The sequence below is a fragment of the Geospiza fortis genome, unplaced genomic scaffold, assembly GCF_000277835.1.
Source record: "Geospiza fortis unplaced genomic scaffold, GeoFor_1.0 scaffold139, whole genome shotgun sequence".
In the NCBI taxonomy this organism is placed as follows: Eukaryota; Metazoa; Chordata; class Aves; order Passeriformes; family Thraupidae; genus Geospiza; species Geospiza fortis.
Window position 1 is genome coordinate 1,243,132 of NW_005054406.1, and position 21,154 is coordinate 1,264,285.

A 21,154-nucleotide genomic window follows, 5' to 3' on the forward strand; every position below is an offset into this window, starting at 1 on the left:
TGAATTAAAATTACAACTAAGGTGTTTTTGAACCTGCATTTGTGATTCTGAGCTACTGATTTTGTTTCCTTTATTTCTTGGATGTCTAGGAAGGAAACTTGTATATTTCCTTCTTTTTCATAAGAATTCCTTTTTTATGTATGAAAATTTCTGTTCTTTATCTCCAAATTGTCCTTCAAATCCTTGCAGTTGCTTTCAGTTCATAGATGACATGGAAAAGAAGACCGAGTCAATTAAGAACTTGGCTGTATATATAGCTGGACATCTGTATAAGGAAAGATGCCATTTAATTTCCTTATGAATTGCTTATGAAGGCAAGGATGAATTGGCCCATCTAGCATATGGATGATTTTTTCATATGTTATTAAGGAATATGTGTGTGCTAGCCTCAACCCTAAACTTCTGACTGCAAAGAAGAAAAATTTGATCTTTTTATAGTAGCTTACATTTTAAAAGTTAAAATGAGAAGACACATTTCATATATATATATGTATGTGTGTTTATATATATGTCTAGAATGCTGGAGAAAGTATAGTCTACTGCTGACAAAGACCCTCTGCCCTGAGTCATGTTTTGAATATTATGATGCTTTCCATCTCAAGAGCAGAATTTTTAAATACCTGAGAAAATATACTCCCTTTGTTGGTTCTGTCTTACTGTCAGTGATAACATTGGCTTCCCTCCCCCCAGTCTAAGCTTTGAATGACCAAGTCTGCTTTCTAAAGAAACTTACTTCAATTTTTGAAATGACCTACACAAGCTATGAATATTCTGTTAAGCCTGGAATCTAGTATGTGTCAAAAAATAAAAATGAATTTTATTATCCAGTATCCAGTGTCCTATGCAGTGTTTTTTCTTTCTATTAATAACCTGTTAGTTGTAGAAATGTTTTCAGACAATATTTGTTCTAGAGGAGTAGGTTGGGCCAAAGTGTTAGTGTTATTCATTAACACATGAGCAGTGTATGATCTTGCATGCTGGAAATCCATGTAAAAAAAATAAATCTAGTATTGTAATTCCTAGATTTTTAATCATAATGCTAAAGAAATATGATATTCTTGGTGGAGTCGTAGTAATAAAAATTTAGCAAAATACACGCATGAATGTTTATATAATATACAAATAGATTCAGGCCGTTTAGCATTGACAGCCTATTTTTCTGTTGATATCAGTTAAAGTTTATGTAAACAGTTTGTATGTTTTAGTCTTTTTCATCCATCAAAGCATAATATTTGTGCTGAGAAATCTATTATTAAGTAGAATATTGATGTTGCATTAGGATCCAACAGGATCCAGTCCAGTAATCTGCTTTTGTGAAATACCTCATAATGAAACATTTTGAAATATGAAAGTTATGTGAAAGATGACCAAATAAGTCTGGTGTTTGTGTAGCTGCTTGAAATTTGTGTAAATTTTATATCTGATTAATTACAAATATATTTGTTTTCCTCTCTCTTTAGCTATTAAATAGTTTCAGTAAGTCATTGGAAGTAAAAGTAATTTGCAGTGTAGGCAACTTTGATTTCCCCCATGTTCACATGAAACTGGGGAATAACTTGCTATACAACTTCAAAGGGAAAGTTGATTACTTTGGACCTTCTTTTCATTAATTGTGGAGATGCAGAGCTGCCTGCTCTAGGATATGCAAGCCTGGTTTTGGAACTGAAACCTTTTTATCTCACAGATTGTAGATTTGTAATCTAGTATCTACTGTTATTTTCACAGGCATGTATGTGGTGACATGGGCACCTGGGCCTTGACTTCTTTATTTTTAAAAACTTCAAAAATTTATCAAAGAGTCTTTGACACCATAATTCTGTTACTACAGATAAAATTTGGCATTTTGACATGGAAAAAAATCTTGTAAGACTGTTAATAAAGCTAAATGCACGTGTGTGTGTGTGTGTGATGTGACAGCTACAAATCTGTGCAGTGTGCCCATATTGTCTGTCTATCTACTGTTTCAACAATAATCTGAAACTTTTTAAGTTTATGGAATATGAGTACAGTACTTGTAATAATTTCGCCTAAGTTACACTGCATAAGCCTTTTTAAAAATAGTCATAGAAAATTAGCTTTTTGTTGTTGTTTCTTTACTTTTTTTTTCCCTTCAGTCTTCAGATTTGATAGTCTGTTGCACTTGGAGCAATAGGCTGTTGAACAGCTTTGTCTTCATTGCAACTAATTTCATTTTAGTGTTACATTTAGAAACATTGCCAGCTTTGTTTCATTATTTTAGCTCTCTAGTTCCACAGCCTTGGAAGGGAAAGGACAATTAAAATTTACTTCGGGCAGATGGAGTCCACACCACAATTGTACCCAGATTGCCACGGCCAACGATACCACTGTCCGAGGCTGGGATACACGGAGCATGAGGTAAGGACAGCTTGCAGTCATGTTCTCTAGAAAAGACAATCTCCTTTGGAGGGAGATTTTTGCATTGCTCCTAGCATAGTTTTTTTTTTTAAATGATAAGTGTCAATCCTATAGCTTATAAAAGGAATAGAAAGGCTTGCATAGCTGACATGGTTACAATTTAACAAAGATTTTTGTCTGTTATTCCCCCTCAGCTTCAATTCTAACTTGTGTATTGAGTTTTAGTGAACCATGTACTAGTCTCACAAGGATTTGTTCAATACATAGGAATTACCTGAATGAAGCTGTTTTGTAATTCAACCTGACTATGCTATGAGCTATCTTCATAGCTTTTAAAGGTGACTTTAATCTTTGAAGGCAATTCACAAGTTCTCTTTTCACTTCTGATTTTAACAAAGTGTTCTATACTAGAATAATGATTGTAGCATACTGGTTATAAGAAATCACTGAATCTATCAAAATCATAACCAAATAAAAGCTTTGAATATACCTAATAAGGCATTCCCCCCCCCCTTTTTAGTTGTGATTTTAATAAGCAGTGATGTTGTGCACATCTGTTGCCATGACTACTAAAGTCTCTTCAAGCTTTTTTAAAAGTACACTTTATCCCCTTAGCACATAGTAATTTATCACTAAACTGAGAAGACTGATGTCTTGTAATAACTTTTGTTGCTTTAAAGGGCGATGACTTTAAATTTAGTTCAGTGGTTCCTGCCAGCTCAGAGTTGTAGCAATAAATCCCTTGTTTGCTAGTCTTTGTGGTTTTGCTGAAAAGATTTATTTAATGAAGGAAAATTAAAAATACATTAATTAAAAGTCACTTCCTGTGAAGTGTTTGAAAATCATGTTTGAATGTCCTGTTCTTTGCCTTGTAAAATTATGTATAAAAATCTAATTTTTTGTAATGTGTATACTTAGATTTATAAAGACAATAGTGGAAAGAGAGGACAAAGGAGAAGGGGTTTTATTAATTTGCTTTTTTTTGTAATCCTATTTCTAACATATAGCATGCAGATCTTTAACCAAAGCCTGTGTTTTGAAGAAAGAATATTAAATATTCTAAAGTCTGCTTCATGCTCTGTCTCATTAGAAGAAGCATTTCTATCTTGCATTAAAAGAATTCTCTGAGTAACTTCTATGGAAGCTAGATTATTTGGATATTGTAGTCTGGATCCTCAGTGAAAGGGGTAGCTTGGTTAACAGAAGCAAATCCCACTATTGTATTTACTTTAAGTAAAGCTCAGAGTAAATAAGTCCTTAAAACTGGTTTGTCCTTAAATCAGTTTGATAACTAGGCTATGCCAAAGAGCTGTTTGCAATATACTCAAAAGGCATGTGCAATAGTAAGCCTCATTTTCAATTAGGCTGTAATATGTCTATTATGTGAATATTTCATAATGATTAGTTAGGCTAGAAGTAGAGTTTAAAGCCAGGGCAATATAAACTGTGGCAGTATAAGAAGCATAAAAAGAAGGAGGAGGGAGGAATCAAGGGCAGAAAACTGTCTTACAAGCAAAGTGAAGAGAAATACTAGAAGCAGCTAGAGTAGCTGCTCCTGTAGAGTGTGGTTATGATAGCTGCAAGATAGAGGAAGTACATTCTTTTGGACACAGCAAACAAGGAAGGGGAGAGAAAAAAATGATTGTCAGGAAGAGTCCTAGACTAGACTAAGAAGCAGTCTTAATCAGAGAAGAGCTTGTGAAGCAGAGAAGACAGACACTAGGCTGATTGGATTTAGAGAGAGAACTTTATCAGGAAAATTCAGACTCCAAGGCTAAATTCTAAATAATATGTAAGAAGAATAATATGAGCCAATAGCTGGAGAAAATGTTCATGTGGTCTGGCATTAATCTTATAATGTAAGTGGGAAATTTAGTGTATGTATTATTTCTGTAGGTAGAGTGAAAAGTGATGAAAAGAATATTCATATTTGGGGAGGAAAGGGATCAAATGGTCAGAATAATAGTTAAGTTGGGATAAAGTCTTTCACGGTGAATAGTCCTGAATATACAATGGACAGTATTATTTTTAAGCCCTTACACACAGGTCTAAGCAATGCAAAAAAAAAGTGAAATGTGCAGTGAAGGAGGAAAGATGTGTTTTCCCACAGCAAGCATGCTTGAGACTTAGTATTTTTGCCATATACACATTCTAAAAAAATAAGTGGAAGCTTGAATTCCATTCCTAGAATACTTGGTACAAAGGCATACCTGAATGATATCCTTAGCCTCTCAAACTCTGAGGAGAGTGTTGATGCTACATGTCTTAGTAATTTCACTGGTGACAGCCAGAATTGTCAAGATAGGGCTTAGTACAGGCCTGATAATTTTGAATCTCTCCTTTTGGAGCTATTTTACTTTGTATTAGTAGTTAGGTATTAAAAGCAAGAGACTATCTGATCGTGACAGAAGACCATAAGTATATGTAGTTTTCACAAGAAATAGGAAGTTTTGGTCAATATGTTTACTGAAGAGAAACATTTTTCATTTAAAGAAAAACAAAAAGCTCATCAAGTGTTGAAAAGTTCCAGTGAAGATTGTAGGAGATGGTCAAGTCTAAGCAGAACTTTAGATGATATATTGGTGGCTTGGAGAAAACTGGTCATACAATTGTGAAAACAGGAAAAATCAGACAACCCACAAGTTTTAAGAGGCAAGGTAGGGACACAAACTGATGGCACATGATGGTTTGAATAGATATGCTAGGTTGTTAGTAGTACTACAGATGTTTTCTAAAGTGGTCCAGATGGATGAGGTTGTGTAGTTTAAGGGCCACAGGTAAATTAGTGATAAATGCAAGAGCTCAAGAAGGTAAATTCAATACAGACTAGTAATAAAAAGTTGTCGTTGATATCTGTTCCAGCCTTTGCATCTCGAGTATAACTACTTAGGGGTGAAGAAGTTCTTACCTGAAACTGTTGTGGTTTAGTAGCAGACATTTATAACAGTTGTTACAGAGCTGTGCTAGAATCATCTGGAACTACTATTTCCTTTTAACTCCACATGATCCTAATAGAAACAAACATGGAACAAAGCATCAAAGCAAGCTGAGAAGTCTATACAAGTTTTTGTTAACAACTGGGAATTCCCTAAACTCTGCAATAGCAATGGGAACTCTAGGTCTGTGGGTGCTAAGGGGATTATGCAAGTTTCCAGGGAAACAGATTTCTGTAGGTGGAGTGCAGTCAGCTTTTATAGACCATTTAATTTTTTTTAATGTTTTACAGGCAGATATATTGTATAGAAAATGCACACGGGCAGCTGGTACGAGACCTGGACTTCAATCCCAATAAACAGTACTACCTGGCTAGCTGTGGAGATGACTGCAAGGTGAAATTCTGGGACACGAGAAATGTCACTGAACCAGTGAAGACACTAGAGGAGCATTCCCACTGGTAGAACAAATTATCTGCATGCTGTTTTGCGGGGTGGATGGCTTACATCATTTATTCAGCTGATTATTTTATCATTTAGGAGCAATGCAAACTAACTATGTTTGTACTGTTGTGCATAATCATTTTTTTGCACAGAGGAAAAGTTTCAGCATGTCAGTGTTCCTTGTGTAATTGTAAATTAAGAGTTTAGACAACATTAGTCTAATTGGCAAGAAACTGTTGTTAGCATTGTTGGGAGATGGGGTACACCTTTGAGAAGCACAGCACAGAACTTGGCCCGTGGGGCCCAGCTGGACACAGGTGTGCCTTCCCAAATGGAGCCTGATGAGCTGCATCTGATGTGCAGTAATAAAGCAGCTGCCATCCATCCTTCTGTTGTCACATGGTTGAAATGTTCAGTAATGCAGCTCAACTTTTTTATGTTCTTCACAGTCCTTAAGTCAGAATATGCAGTGAATAATTTTATTCTTTGAAATAACATTTAGAGCCAGTATCTACTGCACTGGCCTGTGGCTGGAGTAAGAAGAGAATCTTGCCTGATAATTTCAGTGCTTAAGAAAAGATGAATTATTCATATTTTATAAAATTTGGGTTAGAGTAATTCTTGCAAAATAGATCCAGTCCCTAAAGCTACTTTAAGGGAAGTGAAGATGGGAATTAACAAAAGCATTACTTACACTTTTTTTCTTCAGAATATTAAAAGAAAAAGAAGAAAACAAGAACCATAAGACATTTGGTATTAACTTGATATGTAAAATGTAAAAATTGAAGAGAAATGTAGTCCTACATTTGTTTTAGGATCTATTTTAAACTTCACTGTAGGAATGTTGTGAGTTTTTTGTTTAAAAGGCTATTTTTAATCCATATTTTGTTTTGAGGAAATTTCTGTATTCAGGACTTAAGTACTTATCTGGCTTACTCAATAATGAATTGGCATGTACCCTCAAGGAATGATACCATTGAATGGTGTGATTTGGTTTTGTTGGTTTTTTTTAAATTTAATTGTTGAATTTTAAAGATGCCTCATATAAAACAGGTGACATGGAAGCTTAAAAGTCAAATGAAGATGGCTAAAAAAAATGGTCTTTGGAATGAGGCATGTTACTTCTATGCATATTTAAAACATTGAAAAGATGAATTTTTAGTGCTGCTCTTAAAAAAATTGTTTAACAGTGATGCACTACCTACCATTAATAGTCTCTCATTCTGTCTGATTTTAACTTTTTTAGGGTTTGGAATGTCAGATACAATCATTCTCATGATCAGCTGATCCTTACAGGAAGCAGTGATAGCAGAGTTATCCTGTCTAATATGGTATCAATTTCTTCTGAACCATTTGGCCATATGGTAGATGATGATGAACTCAGTGACCAAGAGGACCAGCATCAAGAAGAGAAGTATGAAGTTTCCTGAGTTTTATGTAGATGTTTATAATTTGTTTTTTCATTGTAATGGTTTACATGCTATTTTTTTTTTGCTGACTAGGATTTTTGTGTACAGGCCTTTCAGGTAAGTAGTTAGAATTCCCACTTTGTTCTTTATTTGGTCTTAGGTGGAATACACTCTTTAAATCTGATTGTCATGGTCACTCCACATTCACTGCTAGGAAGGGAATGGTGATGCTGAGGATCAGTCCTAAAGTCCACTGGGTTGGTGAAAAGATTCACTTTAAAGGAGCTCTGGTTCAAGTCAAGCATGTAGGATAATCTGGGTTAAGTTGCAATTTGAAAATGTGCTTTTGTATTTTCTGTGTATGTGTTAGGACCCTTGGGAAATGTTACCAGTCTAATGATGAGCTTCTGCATGGGCAGAAGGGATGAAGTATAAACACATTATTTTTTTTATTTTATTTTGCTCTTAATATCTCTGACTGCTCTGGAACCGAGTAACTCATCAGACCTAGCCTAGATCAAGCAAACCGGAAGCTTGGTTTCAATGCTCTTGATAGAGAATAGTGCATGCTATTGGCAAATGTTGTAAACCCATCCATTTGGTTTGTATGGAATCAAATATCTTCCTTGTGAATTTTGTAGGGATTTAGTAATTTAGAGATTTAGGGTTTTTTGTAGGGATTTTGGTAAATTAACTGTATGTATGTGTATATAGGAATTTCTGTAGATTGAGGTGGGGTCAAGGCTTTCTAATTTTGAGACTAGCTTTTATGGTGATCTTCAGCAAACTCCTCCTTCCTACAAAGTGAATCACAGAATTATAGAATGACTTAGATCGGAAAAGACCTCTGAGATCAGTCCAACCTCTGACTCTAACCTTGACGTTATTGTGTCAAGTAGACCCTGGCAATGACTGCCACCCTCAGTCTTTCCTCGAACACCCCCAGGGATGGTGATTCCACTGCCTCTCTGGGCAGCCCATTCCAATTTCTAATCACCCTTTCTGTGAAGAAATTTCTCTAAATGTCCAACCTAAACCTCCCCTGGCATAGCTCGAGGCTGTGTCCTCTCCTGTCACTTGTTGCATGGAAAAAGAGGCTGACCCCCAGCTGGCTACAATATCCTGTTAGGCAGTCGTAGAGGGCAGTAAGGTCACCCCTGAGCCTCCTGCAGACTAAACAACCCCAGCTCCCTCAACCCCTCCTCATGTGACTTCCTCACTAGACCCTTCACCAGCTCCATTGCCCTCTTCTGGACAGCTCTACAAAGCTGTCTGCAATAACACAGGCAGATTAACTCCTTCATGATCTTCTAAAATGAAGAATAGTCAGATGTGATAAGGAAATTACAAATAAGATCCCCTAGTTATTCAGCTGTGTTTGCTAGATGTTTCAGCTAAAATTCTAAATAATGTTTAGGTTACTTCTCTAGTTGCATTTTTAAGGTTGCTCTTGAACCTTAATCTTATTAATAAATATGCAGTTTTGCTCCAAACAGTTTTGGTGTTTTGGCTTCATTTAAACTATGGACCTGGAAACTATGATTTTTTAATACTAAGTAAGAAAGTTACTCCATATATAGAAATGGTTTATTTTAAATGTACAGGATTTCTTTAGATTTTCTGTGTATTGTAAGTGCCTGAAAAATCAAGGAGTATCAAATTAAATACCTAAAAATTTGCTCATATCAGCAGTATATACTTTCTTTCTAGAATGTAACTGAGTTACAGTGTTTCAAATATAAAATCAAAGAATGGTTTGTGTTGGAAGGGATCTTAAAGATCACCTAGTTTCAACTCCCCTGCCATGGGCAGGGACATCTTTTGGTTCCTTATCTTTGGCTGGAGATTGCAATATATTCTGTTCTGGATGGAAAATAAATAGCATTAGTGGGAAATGAGAAAGAGACCACATTTTTTTAATATGGTGGGAATGCATTAAAAATATCACAAGTAAATAACATTCTGGCAGATATTGTATTTGAATAAAATCCCAGTATTACCAGGTGGAACGTGCCTGGGCTTGTCTGGCCCTCGCTGCCTGACCAAAGGTGGCAGCTGAGGTGTTTCACCTCAGAGATACCTTTGGTTAGTTGTATGCGGCAGCTAGGCTCTTGGAACAAGTCCAGGCAACAGGAACTCAGGCTCGACCTGTGATGGAGAAGTTTTAGGCGAGGCAAAGAGTAAAAGGAGATGGATCCAGCTAGGGGGTCATAATCCAGAGTTTATTCCTGGGCACACAGGCCTCTGAATGTTGCGACAGCTCCAACCGAGTACCGACCGCATGGTCCTGTGTCTTTTTAAGCTCAGGGCAAGGGGGAGGGGAAGGGGTAGGTGAGCTGCCAACCAGGTAGGAGGGGGGGAAGCTCAGGAGACAAATGACACCTGGATGGCCCAATTGTCCCCAGGGCTGAGAGGCATCTTTTGAACTTCACCTATCAGACGATGGCCTTGCTGACCTTCTGAGATTGATGGACAGCTCTCAGCAGGAGGCAGGGAGAGGGGAAGGGGGAAGGTATTACTACACCTGGGAGGAACTGGTAAAGCTAAGACAGGACATTGCTTCACACTGTAACAATATTGTGCGGTAGATTATCTGCAATTCTGAACTTCTGTGGATTTTAGACTGTATAGGTTGCCTCATTAAAACATGAGTCATTGTTCTAGAATATGAATTTTTAAATCCAAAATCATCCAGTGCAATACAACAAATATAATGCATCTTTTCCCATGGCTCTGGGATGGATGTAAACCACATCATGAATGACTTGTATAGTAATGATGTAGAGCCTTTGCCTGTTCCTGGAGGCTACAAGAGTATCAATTCTGCATTTGCTTTTTAAATACGTGCTTTTCAACTGCTCATCAGTTTTTTATAAAACCTGGGAAAGCACATTAGCTTTTGTAACCTTTCTTGGTACTGTGAAAGTCTTGTTTTAGGCTCCCTCTTCTGCCCCCTTGTTATGAGTTGAGTCAGAAGGATGTTTGCAAGCTGCTGCAGCCTTGAACTGTTGCCAAATATACGTCTGTTTAGTTCTGAGTGCACAAATGAAGTAGGGCATAACAGCTGTTGGGAATACTTCTTGTTAGTCAACCTCTAGTGCCAAATATTTCAGCTCTGATACCCTCCTACAGACCTCTGTGAAGAGTCTTACACCATTCCATGGGTACTGTCTTCTGTAAAATACAGGTTTTACTCTATGGTTTAATGAGGGAGGAGTGTGTTTGGTTTTTTTTGTTGTTGTTTTTTGTTTTGTTTTGGTGGTTTTTTTGGTTTTTGGGGGGTTTTGTTTTGTTTTGTTTTGGGTTTTTTTGCTTAGGTATGTTCTAGACTTTCCAGAAAGTGTTATAGTCTCACAAGGTTCATTTATCCTGTTTTGGAGGACATCTGATTTGTTGTTAAACAGCACATAAATACTGATAAATAGAATGTCTTTTTCAGGTGTATCTTGAAATACACCAGGAAGAGCCTGTATTTGTACAACTTGTGTCTCTAGCCAGTCCCCCTCAGACTGAGTACCGTATCTCTCTCGGAAAGTTAAAATATCAAGTGGAAAGAAAGAAAAAGTCTCTTTCTGCATTTTATTTGTCCTGAACAGAATCACTTGTGAAAATCCTCCTTGGAATAAATATAAAAATGATGAGTATGTGTCACTTTTATTTTCAAATGTTTAGTGTTTTTTCTACTTAGTAAAGTCCCCATATTTTGAAAACATTGCACAGTTAAAACTGCTTCTTGAGATCTTTAAGACTTGTTAATTCTTAATATCTTTTAGAGTAATGTTCCTTATTTTTACTTTATTTCTTGGTTGGAGACAAAAACAAATAGTATGTCCCTTTAACCCTTCCTTGTTCAACCATGTAGAGCTATGCATGAGTCTACCTACTCAATAATTCTTGCCAGATTTACTGCTGTAGTTGCCTGGTTTTAAGGTTGCCAACTGAAAATAATTATTTAGATATAAATTTTTTCAAAAGAAAAGAATTCAAGTTCTTTGCATAATGAGTAGACAAACTAAAAGGTAGTTTGAATTGTCTTATAAAGATTCTTCATAAGAATTTCTTCTTAGTGTGTTCTTCCTTCGGTGTTTGTCTGTTGATATCTTGGGCCTATCTGCTGCCATCTTAGAGACCAGAACATGCTTGAATAAGCAATATAACTAGGACTGTTGCATGAAGATCTATCTCTTGCTGAAATCAAGTGACTACTCGTTCCTCTTAACTGCTGGTTTAGATCAGACTCTAAGTCAAGTCTGTCTTTTCCCTACTGTTTAACTGCTGCTGTTGTTTCTCTCATCAGTCAAAAAAGGTAAGAGCAGACAGCTTCCCTGTGTCATGTCAAAGGTCTTCCTAGCCTGTATCAGGTGTCTCATAGTAGTCAGGAGGAAATAATAGAAATAGGAAAAGGAGATGTACTTCCCCTGGATATGTTGCTAGCCCCTGACTATTTACAGTTCAGGGACATTTACTGCCTTCTGAATAATCTTTGAGGACTTGTGATTCTTCGGTGTATGCTTTTCCTTTGCTATCAGCCATATTCTTATCTGCTCTCACTAACTGTGTTTTTGTTTATTCTAAAACATGCCAGCTGTGCTTGCATGGTTTTTGTGAAATTTGTCTAGGAGAAACATGCCCAAACTGTGTTTCTTTTCTTGCACCGAATTAAGAAAGGCTTCAGTGCTTTTGGCATGGGAAGCACAAAGCCACTGTTGAAAATAGATAGTCTAAGAGGAGACTGGAGTTGTCCACAGAGAGGAACTATAGGCATGTGGCCATAGGACAGCTATGCTATATTCTGGTCAAGTCCCCAGTCTGGATTATTTAAAGCACAGTTCAAATATGGGGGGGAAAATACCCCACAACTGAGAACAAAGTGCTGTACTAGTTCAGTTTCTAGCACCTTGATCCAAAGGTAGAAAAAAGTGTACAAAATAAATGAAAATTGAACAGATGAGGGTGAGTACAACTTGGGTTCATTTAGGTTTCATCCCCAAAACAAAGCTAATGTGCCTGGATAAGAACATGAGGAGTGATTTTCAATGCCTAAGTTTGAACAAAACTTTGAAAACATGGGATCATTCCACATCTGTGGATGCAATTGCTTGTCAGGCTTCTCGTTGACCTCCTTCTTTAGTGGCTTTGCACCCTATTATTGTAAGAACTTTCTCCCTGCAACACTGAACTAGCTTGAGTCCTAAATCTCCTGAAGGTGACTGTCAGCTCCCTGTAAGATACTAGGAGAGCACTGGAAACTGTCTTCCTCCTAAGGGAGGTAGTGAGTGTCTTACATCCATCCTTTAGTCTTTGGTCATTCAAAATCCTGATGTTAGTGAGTGAGTCTGTATGTTACTGTATTAAATTATTCTGATAGTAATTTAAACTCTACATTGCTCTTTCTGACAATAAAAGAAAGCTACTAGGTTCTTGCAGTTTAGTGTGGTCATCTTTACTTGCCAATCAGGATTCCTTTTCTTCAGTTACTCCAATATCTGTGTTTAGCTTATAGGTTTAAATTATGAACTGTGTAGGTCTTTGTTTGGCATGCTGGTGATACGCAGCATGAGAAGAATATTTGGAGTCATAGGAACACCAGCAGCAACGTACATGCTGTATCTACAGCAGTGTTTTTATTCCTCATTACTTCTGTAGCCAGAACTTTGTGACAAGGCTCAACTGGTAATGGAGGACTTGCTCTTCAAGAGAAAAAACTTATTCTGGATCCATAAAAATGAAAATATTTATATAGTCAATAATATTTTGAGTTTATGCATCAGTCCTGGAAAGGAAGACGTCCTAAAACTTTAATTTTGCAGTTTAAGCTACCAGTTCCCTTAGTTTTCTATGGGATTTACAGGCTTTAAGATGTTTGCTGTTTTCACTGGCAGAACTGATTACTAAGGTCAGGACGCTGCCTTCTCCCTTATGTTACATTTTTTGATGATATGTTCTAAAATAATGATAATCTTTGTTATCCTTTGAAGATTGTACCAGAAAATACAGTTTTAGTGTTTTTCCTGAAGGCTTATGTTTCCATCTTTTTTGTCATAGATGTTAGCCATAATGTCCTTAAATACAAACAGAAGATCTAACACAAGCACTTCTCAATATTTTATATTTAATGCTGAGAGAGGTAAAGGATTAGTTCTTCCTGTACAGAGTATCTCACTTGAGATCATGAAGTTTTTAATGAGATGTTATGTGTGGAAACATCTTCAGCTATTGGAATGGACCAGAGAGAAAATGGTGATGGTTACCCTCTCTGTAGAAAGAGACTTTCTTCAAAATTCTATCTAAAGAAGTTGGTGATATCCACTTTTCGTGATAGAAATGGAGTTTAGAGATTTTTGAATAAATAATGTGGTTTCACATTATTACATATGAACTGTGCAATCTAACGTAGCACCTTTGTATTCGCATCTGTGACTCCAGGAGAGAGATTTGTCAGCATTGATCTTTTGAAAAGCATTTGCCAAATGTGCTGAGGCAGGCTTTCAGGATATTTTCACACAGCTGTCAGCAGTGTTAAATTTGATGTTATTTTGCTTTTGATATTAATGTCTTGGAGAAACCTGAAGTCACAGGATTATACTATGGAATCAATCAAGAGACCTGATTAATTAAAACAGGTTAAATAGTTTCTCTTTTGGGGAATGCCAGGATTCAGGACTACTTTGTTGGATGTGTAAGAAGCTGAGCAAAATGTAGTGCAGCAGCACTTTTCAGTTCCAAGACTCTTCTTTAAAAGCTTCTGGTTTTCCTGTAGTATTTCTTTCTTTAACCCTCATCAGCAAGTATACCTTCCTCAATTTATTTTTCATATTAGGACATCTATGAAACCTGTTACATAAAAATATGCTTTTCCTGTTTTCCTGGGGAAGCAGTTCAGAAAGCTATTTTTTGAATAAAAAAAAATTAAGATGTTTGGAATAGTATGAATGGCCAATTATTATCTATTAAAAATGCATTCAAGAATAAATATACTTGAATTCAGGCTTTTTAAAAGGCAAGTAGTGTGTTGTCTAATCTTACCAAAAACAATTTTCTCTTGAAGTCAAAAGGAAAGTGCATCCATGGGCTTAAACTAGAATCCAGTGCTATGCTTTTCAGGATTCATTTTCAGATGCTGCAGCATATGCTGCTGCTCTATTGATTCCTTTCTATTTCATAGTGATTTTTAGATTAAAGAGGATTTAATTTTGACTGTGATAAGGAATTAATGATTTTTGCTGACTGAAAACCATATTTTATTGAACATTGTGGTGACAAAACAGAATTGCAAGCGCTGCAAACTTAAGTGGTTGTTACCATGAGAAGTAATTGGAAATAACAGCTTTCTACATGAAAACAATTATCCAAGGCTGAACAAGCTTCTTTCTTGAATCTGTAACACAATTAACCTCAAAGTTATCTAGTAAAATAAAAGCTTCTCTTCTTTCATAGAAGCTGGTTGGGGTCATGCTGTTTGAATAAGACTACAGAGAAAACACGGTCCATTTTCAGCTCTGTGTGGTACAGGTCTGAAATTTATGCGTGATGTAGGTAGAGACTTCACATTTCATACTACGATTTCTTGGTGGCAAAAGGAATGCGGTGCATTGTCAGTTGATGCAGTGCAAGAACATATAGAAGAAAAGGTATTTTAATCTGGTCAGAATAAAATCTTCAAAACAGATAGGAAAGTAAGAAACTAAAGAAGCATTTTAAGGATCAAGAAGATCTGGGGCAAGGAAGAAAATAGATTACTAAGCTTGCCAGGTGTAACAAGGGATTACCAAGTACGCTATCAAATACAGTCACAGAATCTCAGAATGAGCTGAGTTGGAAGGGACCCACAAGGCTCATTGAGTCCAACTGCTGGCCTTGCTCAGTACCCTCTCTCAGTCATGGGATCAGTAGGCCAAGCCACCTACATCTGTGGCACACTGGACTAGCTATATAGCTACGCTATATCTGTATAGTGTAGCTATCCATGCTGTTTTGTACACACATACATGTTATATATGTAGCTACATACAACTGTTTTTATACCCATAACCTGCAGCTTTTGAGTAAAAACAGGTATCTCTGTATTCTGGCAACCATGTGAATTATATTAAAGTAGTATAGAAGAAAGTTTATTTCATATCCAGTTCTGTACAGCTATTCTTCTTGTTAATCTGAGATGATTCTTTAATAAATAAGTATGTGTGAAAGATGTGTAAAATTTTATTTGGGGTGCATAAATTGTTGTGTGACTCAGGAACAGAACAATTCTAAGTACCCTAGATTGATATAGATACAAAAATAGTGTCCTCAGCCTATTCTTGGATTACAAAGAAAAGCAAAAATAGCCAAAATGAGAGAAATCTGAGGTGTTTTCTCAGAAATCTCCTAGCATCAGGTAAGGTAGTCTGTCTCTAAGAGAATCCTGTTGTGAGGGAAAAAAAACTCGTCACAAACAAGTCAGCTCCTTATGTTGTTTTTGGGGTTTTTAAAAATGTTTTAGAACAGTCTTTCATATACATGAAATGAATTCTGGTTTTTATTCCACTAGCAGAATCCTTCTGGGCTCATTACCCATTGCATAATTTAAAGGCTAATCTATTTTCATTCATTGTGATTGTAAAGGATGCTCATGAGCAGTTTCTTTTGGATCTTCCGTATTGTTCCTGAAACACATGTCATTTTGAGATGATTTTTTTCCATCCTGATTGTCTTCTATAGTATCTAGCTCTTTTACATCAAGTGATCACTTCCATAAGGATTTTCTGATTCTCAATAACTGTTTCAAGGCTGTGCCATTGGCCTCAAGAACCACATTGCAATAGTATGCTTTCTTTTTCTGGGAAGGCACAAAATTTACTTTTATACCTAAGAGGAAATTCAGTGTATAGACAATAAAAAAACCCAGTTAAAAACTGTACTTATAAATGGAAATGCCAAATAGAAATTCATCTACAGGCTTGTTTCCTGAACACTCATTCCCCTTATGACTCCTGTAAATTAATTTAGATGAGCTATATTATTTAAATGAAACACTGGAACAACTGTGAGCATACAGAAAATAGTGTAATCTAGAAGCTTATTTGTCCTTGTTTACCCAGCCTTGGGTTAACTGAGATTCCTGGTTAGCTGAAAGTCGGTCGTGTCCCCTGACAGCTGTGTGCAGTGTGCATTACTCCCCTGCTCATCCAGAGAGACATCTGAAACCTTCAGAATAATGGAGTTGTGGGTAAGTGGGTGAGCCCTGCACGAAGCACATTGCTGTCTGGGGACGTGACCAACTTTCACTTAACCAGGCATGTCAATTAGCAGCAAGTTAGAAAAATGCGTTGCAGGAGATGCAGTGTCTGTATGTGTTCATTAGCTCTCTGCTGTTAGTAGGTTTGTATCAAAGTTCATATTCAGGAGAACTGCAAAACAATTAACTGCAATTAACCAGGGACTGGGTGTTGGTTGTGCTGTGACCTTTTTTGGTTAGTTGACCTTTAATATAGCACAAGTAAATTGTAAAAATCCTTGAAAATACATATCTGAAGCTATTCTACAGTATGAATCTGCTTTTGGTTTCTTCATTAAACTCAATTGAATTTTAATTGCAGTGTTAGATTCTCAGCTGGCTCAACTGGCTAGGTGGGGCAGCAATACCCTGCAGAAGATCCTACTGTGCTCCATCCAGGCTTTGTGATTGCAGAACTGCATGCTTTCAGAGAGCAGCAGGAAAAGGCACAGGCAGCCAATAACAGCACTTCATTTCTGTAGTAGCAGCATCTGTTTAAATGATTGAGTGACATTCACAAGGCTCTTTGGCTTTGCTTTCCATGAGGAGGGTTGCAGCTGTACTGCAAGGCTGTTTCTAGGAGGCAGAGAGATGCCTCTGAAGGGCTGACTGATTCTTGTCAGACAGAGACAATTCTCTGTGGCTGAAAGGAGCTCTAAGGTCATCCTCTGAAAACTCCCCTACCCTGTAGCCACAGAATAATGTGTTGTAGTGGTGCTTTGAGAGGACAGACTGGCCTTGGGAATGGAGGCAGGAGGGGTTGTGCTCAGTTAGCAGAGTACAATCAATGACTCTTGAGTACTCGGTTTGGACTTCAGAGAGTTTCCTAAATCTCTTGAGTATTTACAATGTAGAAGGCAATCTGTGTCTCTCCTATGATGTAGGTGACCAGGGGCTTTACTGCTGCAGTGAGAGGGGGGGTATACAGTAGTGGATGAAAATCTGGTGCTGATATAACTCTAGCAATGGGAGATAAAAATCAGAGTGGTGGTTCCATCCCCTTCCATAATTCTGGAGAACGTGGGAGGTTTAGGGGACTGCAACTTCTTACCCATCTACATATCTCTTAAGACTGTGTATTATTTTAAGAATTCATTTAACAATGAAGGGAGAGAGGATGGGATGTAACATGGTGAGAGAAAAGATGTTTGTGAAAAGTTGTGCATTTAGATCATGCCACGTAGTTTAACTTGCTTTAAAGAGTGAGAGAGAGATGCTTAGTGTAGGTTCTGAGAGACAGGAAATGCACTGAAATTTAGAGTAAGAGTTACTTTGTCCCTGTAAATGGGGTATTTTGCACTGACTTGACTTTGCTGTCATGTAAAACATAAGTACATGGAAACATAAGGTATAAATATTCCCTTAGAATCTACTACTGCATTCTTATACTTTAAATGGGATTTTATGTATCTCGATGTTAGTGACATTTAATATGGCCTTTGAAATCAAGTGTGTCCACAAATCCTTACTAATTTTTTTGGTGTTTGTTTTCAATTTTAGGATTAAAGAGCCACTTCAGGACAGTGTAATAGCTACCTATGAAGAACATGAAGATAGTGTATATGCAGTAGAATGGTCCTCAGCAGACCCATGGCTGTTTGCATCTTTAAGTTATGATGGGAGACTGGTTATTAACAGGGTTCCAAGAGCCCTTAAATATCATATACTGTTATAATTTGTTTGAGTTATTCTGGAGCTGTTAATTTGATGTACACAACTGGTAGGTATTGTTAAAGGGTTTTTTCATGATCTGTTTTTTTTAAGTATAAAAATTACAATTTTGTTAGGAATATCTATACTGAATTAGACTTGTAATTTTGTCTTTTATATTTGCCTTGAGAAACTATGATGCATTTTCTGAAGGCTGTGCTACCTAGATGATTGAAGGGTTCATCAGTTTGTGAACTCTGAAGTTTCTGGTGATAATGGGTACATTCCATACTACTGCTTTATAACATCAGCTTTATGCAAATATAAGGAATTACAGAAATGTTATTATGCTGATACAAAATTGAGACACTGTAGGGTTCATGTAGCAGAAGTGATCTACTTGTTTTCCAGAATTATATTCTACATTTCTTGTACAAGCAGCCTTCTGCTTTTAGCTAGGGCCATGTTCCACTAATTGTTCTGGCTATAAATACAGTTGTAAGTGGTCTTAAAAGGCTTTCTTAATACCATCTAATATTTTAAACACTTTTTCTCCCATTTTTGCATGTCTTCAGAAGGAATGTTTTTTGTGAAAGTGAAACCTTCAAAACATAATTTTCATTTGAGCCTTTTGGTAGTAGCAACAAAGTAAAATCCTGCAAATTGTGAACTAAATGCAGTTTTCAGATACGTATTGTTACATATATGTAACAATACATATATTGCAACACATATTGTTGCATTTGTGAAACAATATTAGTCTTTACCAAAATCTCTGATATACTCACATAATGTCTTATCCCATATTTATAGGTTAAGTTGTGCTGTGAGGGACTATGGAGCTATGCTACTGTTGACCTGAAAAATCTCTTTTAATATTTGTCTACTTAGACTTTCTTACTCTACTGGAACTGTGCCAATCTCCAGTATGCTGTCATGATGTAAAAAGCTTGCAACTAAGCACAAAATATCCTTTGCTATATCCTGCTTTTTGCAATAGGTGACCTAGACACTGGTTGCTATGTTGCTACAAATGCTGAGAACAGGCAGATGCTGCGCTGTAGGAGAATACACAGGAAATTTCAAGTGTAGGTGGAAGGCATGGTGAAACATTCCTGTACATATTGACATCCTGTCTTCCCCTGGCAGAGCTTGCACTAAGATGAAGATTTGTTGCTTGCTCTTTGTGTACCTAGGCTGACTGTAATATTAATTATTCCCTGCTGCCTTTTCAACACTATTATTTCCCTTTAGCTTCAGAACTTGGGTATGTGTGACAGTGTTGGTTGTGGTAGCATTGTCTAAGACTACTCTGAAGAAATGGCAATGAACATGTGATGGAAAGATCAATACCAACCTCTTCCAGTGATCCCTCCTGTTGCTATGGCAACTGTTGGTGTTAGTGGTGAGGGACAGCGTGCTGCTCACCTCTGTTTGTCCTTACCCACTCTTGGATCGAAACGTCCAAATGTGATTTGTTGTGTCCACACAGCTGCTTCAGTGAGATCACATTTGGAGAGCATGACTGACTGCTGTAGGCCAAAACATCCAGAAAAGAGGACAGTTGAATTCTATTTCTGGCTTTCTTAAGGAGCTTATTTGGAAAAATTCATAGGAGTGAAGTAATCCAATTAAATCATCTGTACTATTGTTTGCATTTGTGTTAATGATGTTACCTATCTGCTTCAGAATGAATGCTTCATTGGAAATTCTGATTATCTGATTTTCTGCATTTATATTTTAAACTTGTGCTATTTCAAATCATTTCAATCTGTAATTAGGCATGAGCTATTCACCTGTATACTGTAAGAAGGACTACATTTCCAAATCAATAGTATTTCAGTTGTCAGAACGTCAAAATCCTTGGCTGGGCTGCTGCTTTTTATGTGGAGCTTTTCATCAGACACAAAATCTTGTTGGGTATCGTGTCTGTCCTGCCTGTGTGCCACCCTCCCCACCCCCCCTTCTGAAAAAAAAAAAGAAAAAAACCTCTGCAGTATATCTTTGGTATGCAGCAGAACTCCTTAAAGCTTTCTTCACATGAGCAATAAAGGTCTAATGAAACTTTGTCTGGCAGTGTATATGGGTGGCAGTGTGAAGGTGACGGGGAAATTGTCTAACATTGTGTGGGGTTTGACTTGATTTTTAACATGTAATAAATGCAGGATAGATTTCAGGCTAATTTCTATGTGGCTGTATTTCCTTTAATATTGTACGCTTATATAAACTGGAAAGCTCTGTAAACAAATAATATCAAGAAATCTTTTGTTTTAGTCTTGTTAAATGTGTGTATCACTCAGTAGGGAAGAAGAGAGTGGATGAACACTGGAAAGGAAGGGACTAGCAGGTCCAATTTGGATGAAAATGTATTACAGTAGAATCAGGAGAGTGGGAAGGGTCAATTTTTGATCATTTTTGGCTGTCTGTAAAGCAGGATCTGGGCTATGTGTACAGCACTGGCAACAATATGGAAATTACCTTCTGAAAGGGAAGACTTTTGATAAGGTTTCATCCCAGGCTGTTGGAGCAAGCAAGCTGCTGTAGGATGAAAGGAAGGGTCCTAAGATGGTTAAATAACTGATTAAAAGGATATAGGAAGAAGGAATAAATCATCACATTTTGTGGCAAAAAATTAATTACCAGGGAAGCCCACAAGGATCTGTGCCTAGGCATGTGCTTCACAGTGTGCTCATGACCTTTTGGAAAAAGAGCTGCAGAAAAATATGGCAAAGTTTGACTGTTCAGAGAAGTAAAGATGGCCAAAGAATTATGAAGTAGCCTTATCTCATGGATGATAAAATGGTAGATGAAATTCAGTGCAGGAAATGTTAAGTAACTAATATGAGAGAAAAAAGTTATTTTATGTAGTGTGGACCACCAATAGGGCTATTACTTGGAAGTAAGATCTTGGGGTTTTTTTAGATCTTTAAAAACATCAGCTTAATAGAGGTCAAAATTTTAATTTCATTAAAATGTTGGGAATTTCTAGCAAGCAAGTAAAGAAAATAACGCATTGTTAATGCTCCCTAATAATATATATTCATAAATCTCTGGTGTATGTGCATACTGTGTGTAACTGTGGTTTT

At 36.9% G+C, this 21,154-nt stretch overlaps 1 protein-coding gene across 1 annotated transcript in view; it reads left to right on the forward strand.

Moving 5' to 3' along the window:
* Nucleotides 1-20,319, forward strand: part of EIPR1 (EARP complex and GARP complex interacting protein 1) — a 64,361-nt gene extending 44,042 nt beyond the window's left edge. The window contains exons 5-8 of the mRNA XM_031061281.1: nucleotides 2,240-2,376; nucleotides 5,603-5,770; nucleotides 7,000-7,167; nucleotides 17,919-20,319. Of these exons, the coding sequence (XP_030917141.1) occupies nucleotides 2,240-2,376; nucleotides 5,603-5,770; nucleotides 7,000-7,167; nucleotides 17,919-18,093 (648 nt within the window). The 3' untranslated portion in view covers nucleotides 18,094-20,319. The remainder of the gene's footprint in view (nucleotides 1-2,239; nucleotides 2,377-5,602; nucleotides 5,771-6,999; nucleotides 7,168-17,918) is intronic.
* The last annotated feature ends 835 nt before the right edge of the window (nucleotides 20,320-21,154 follow it).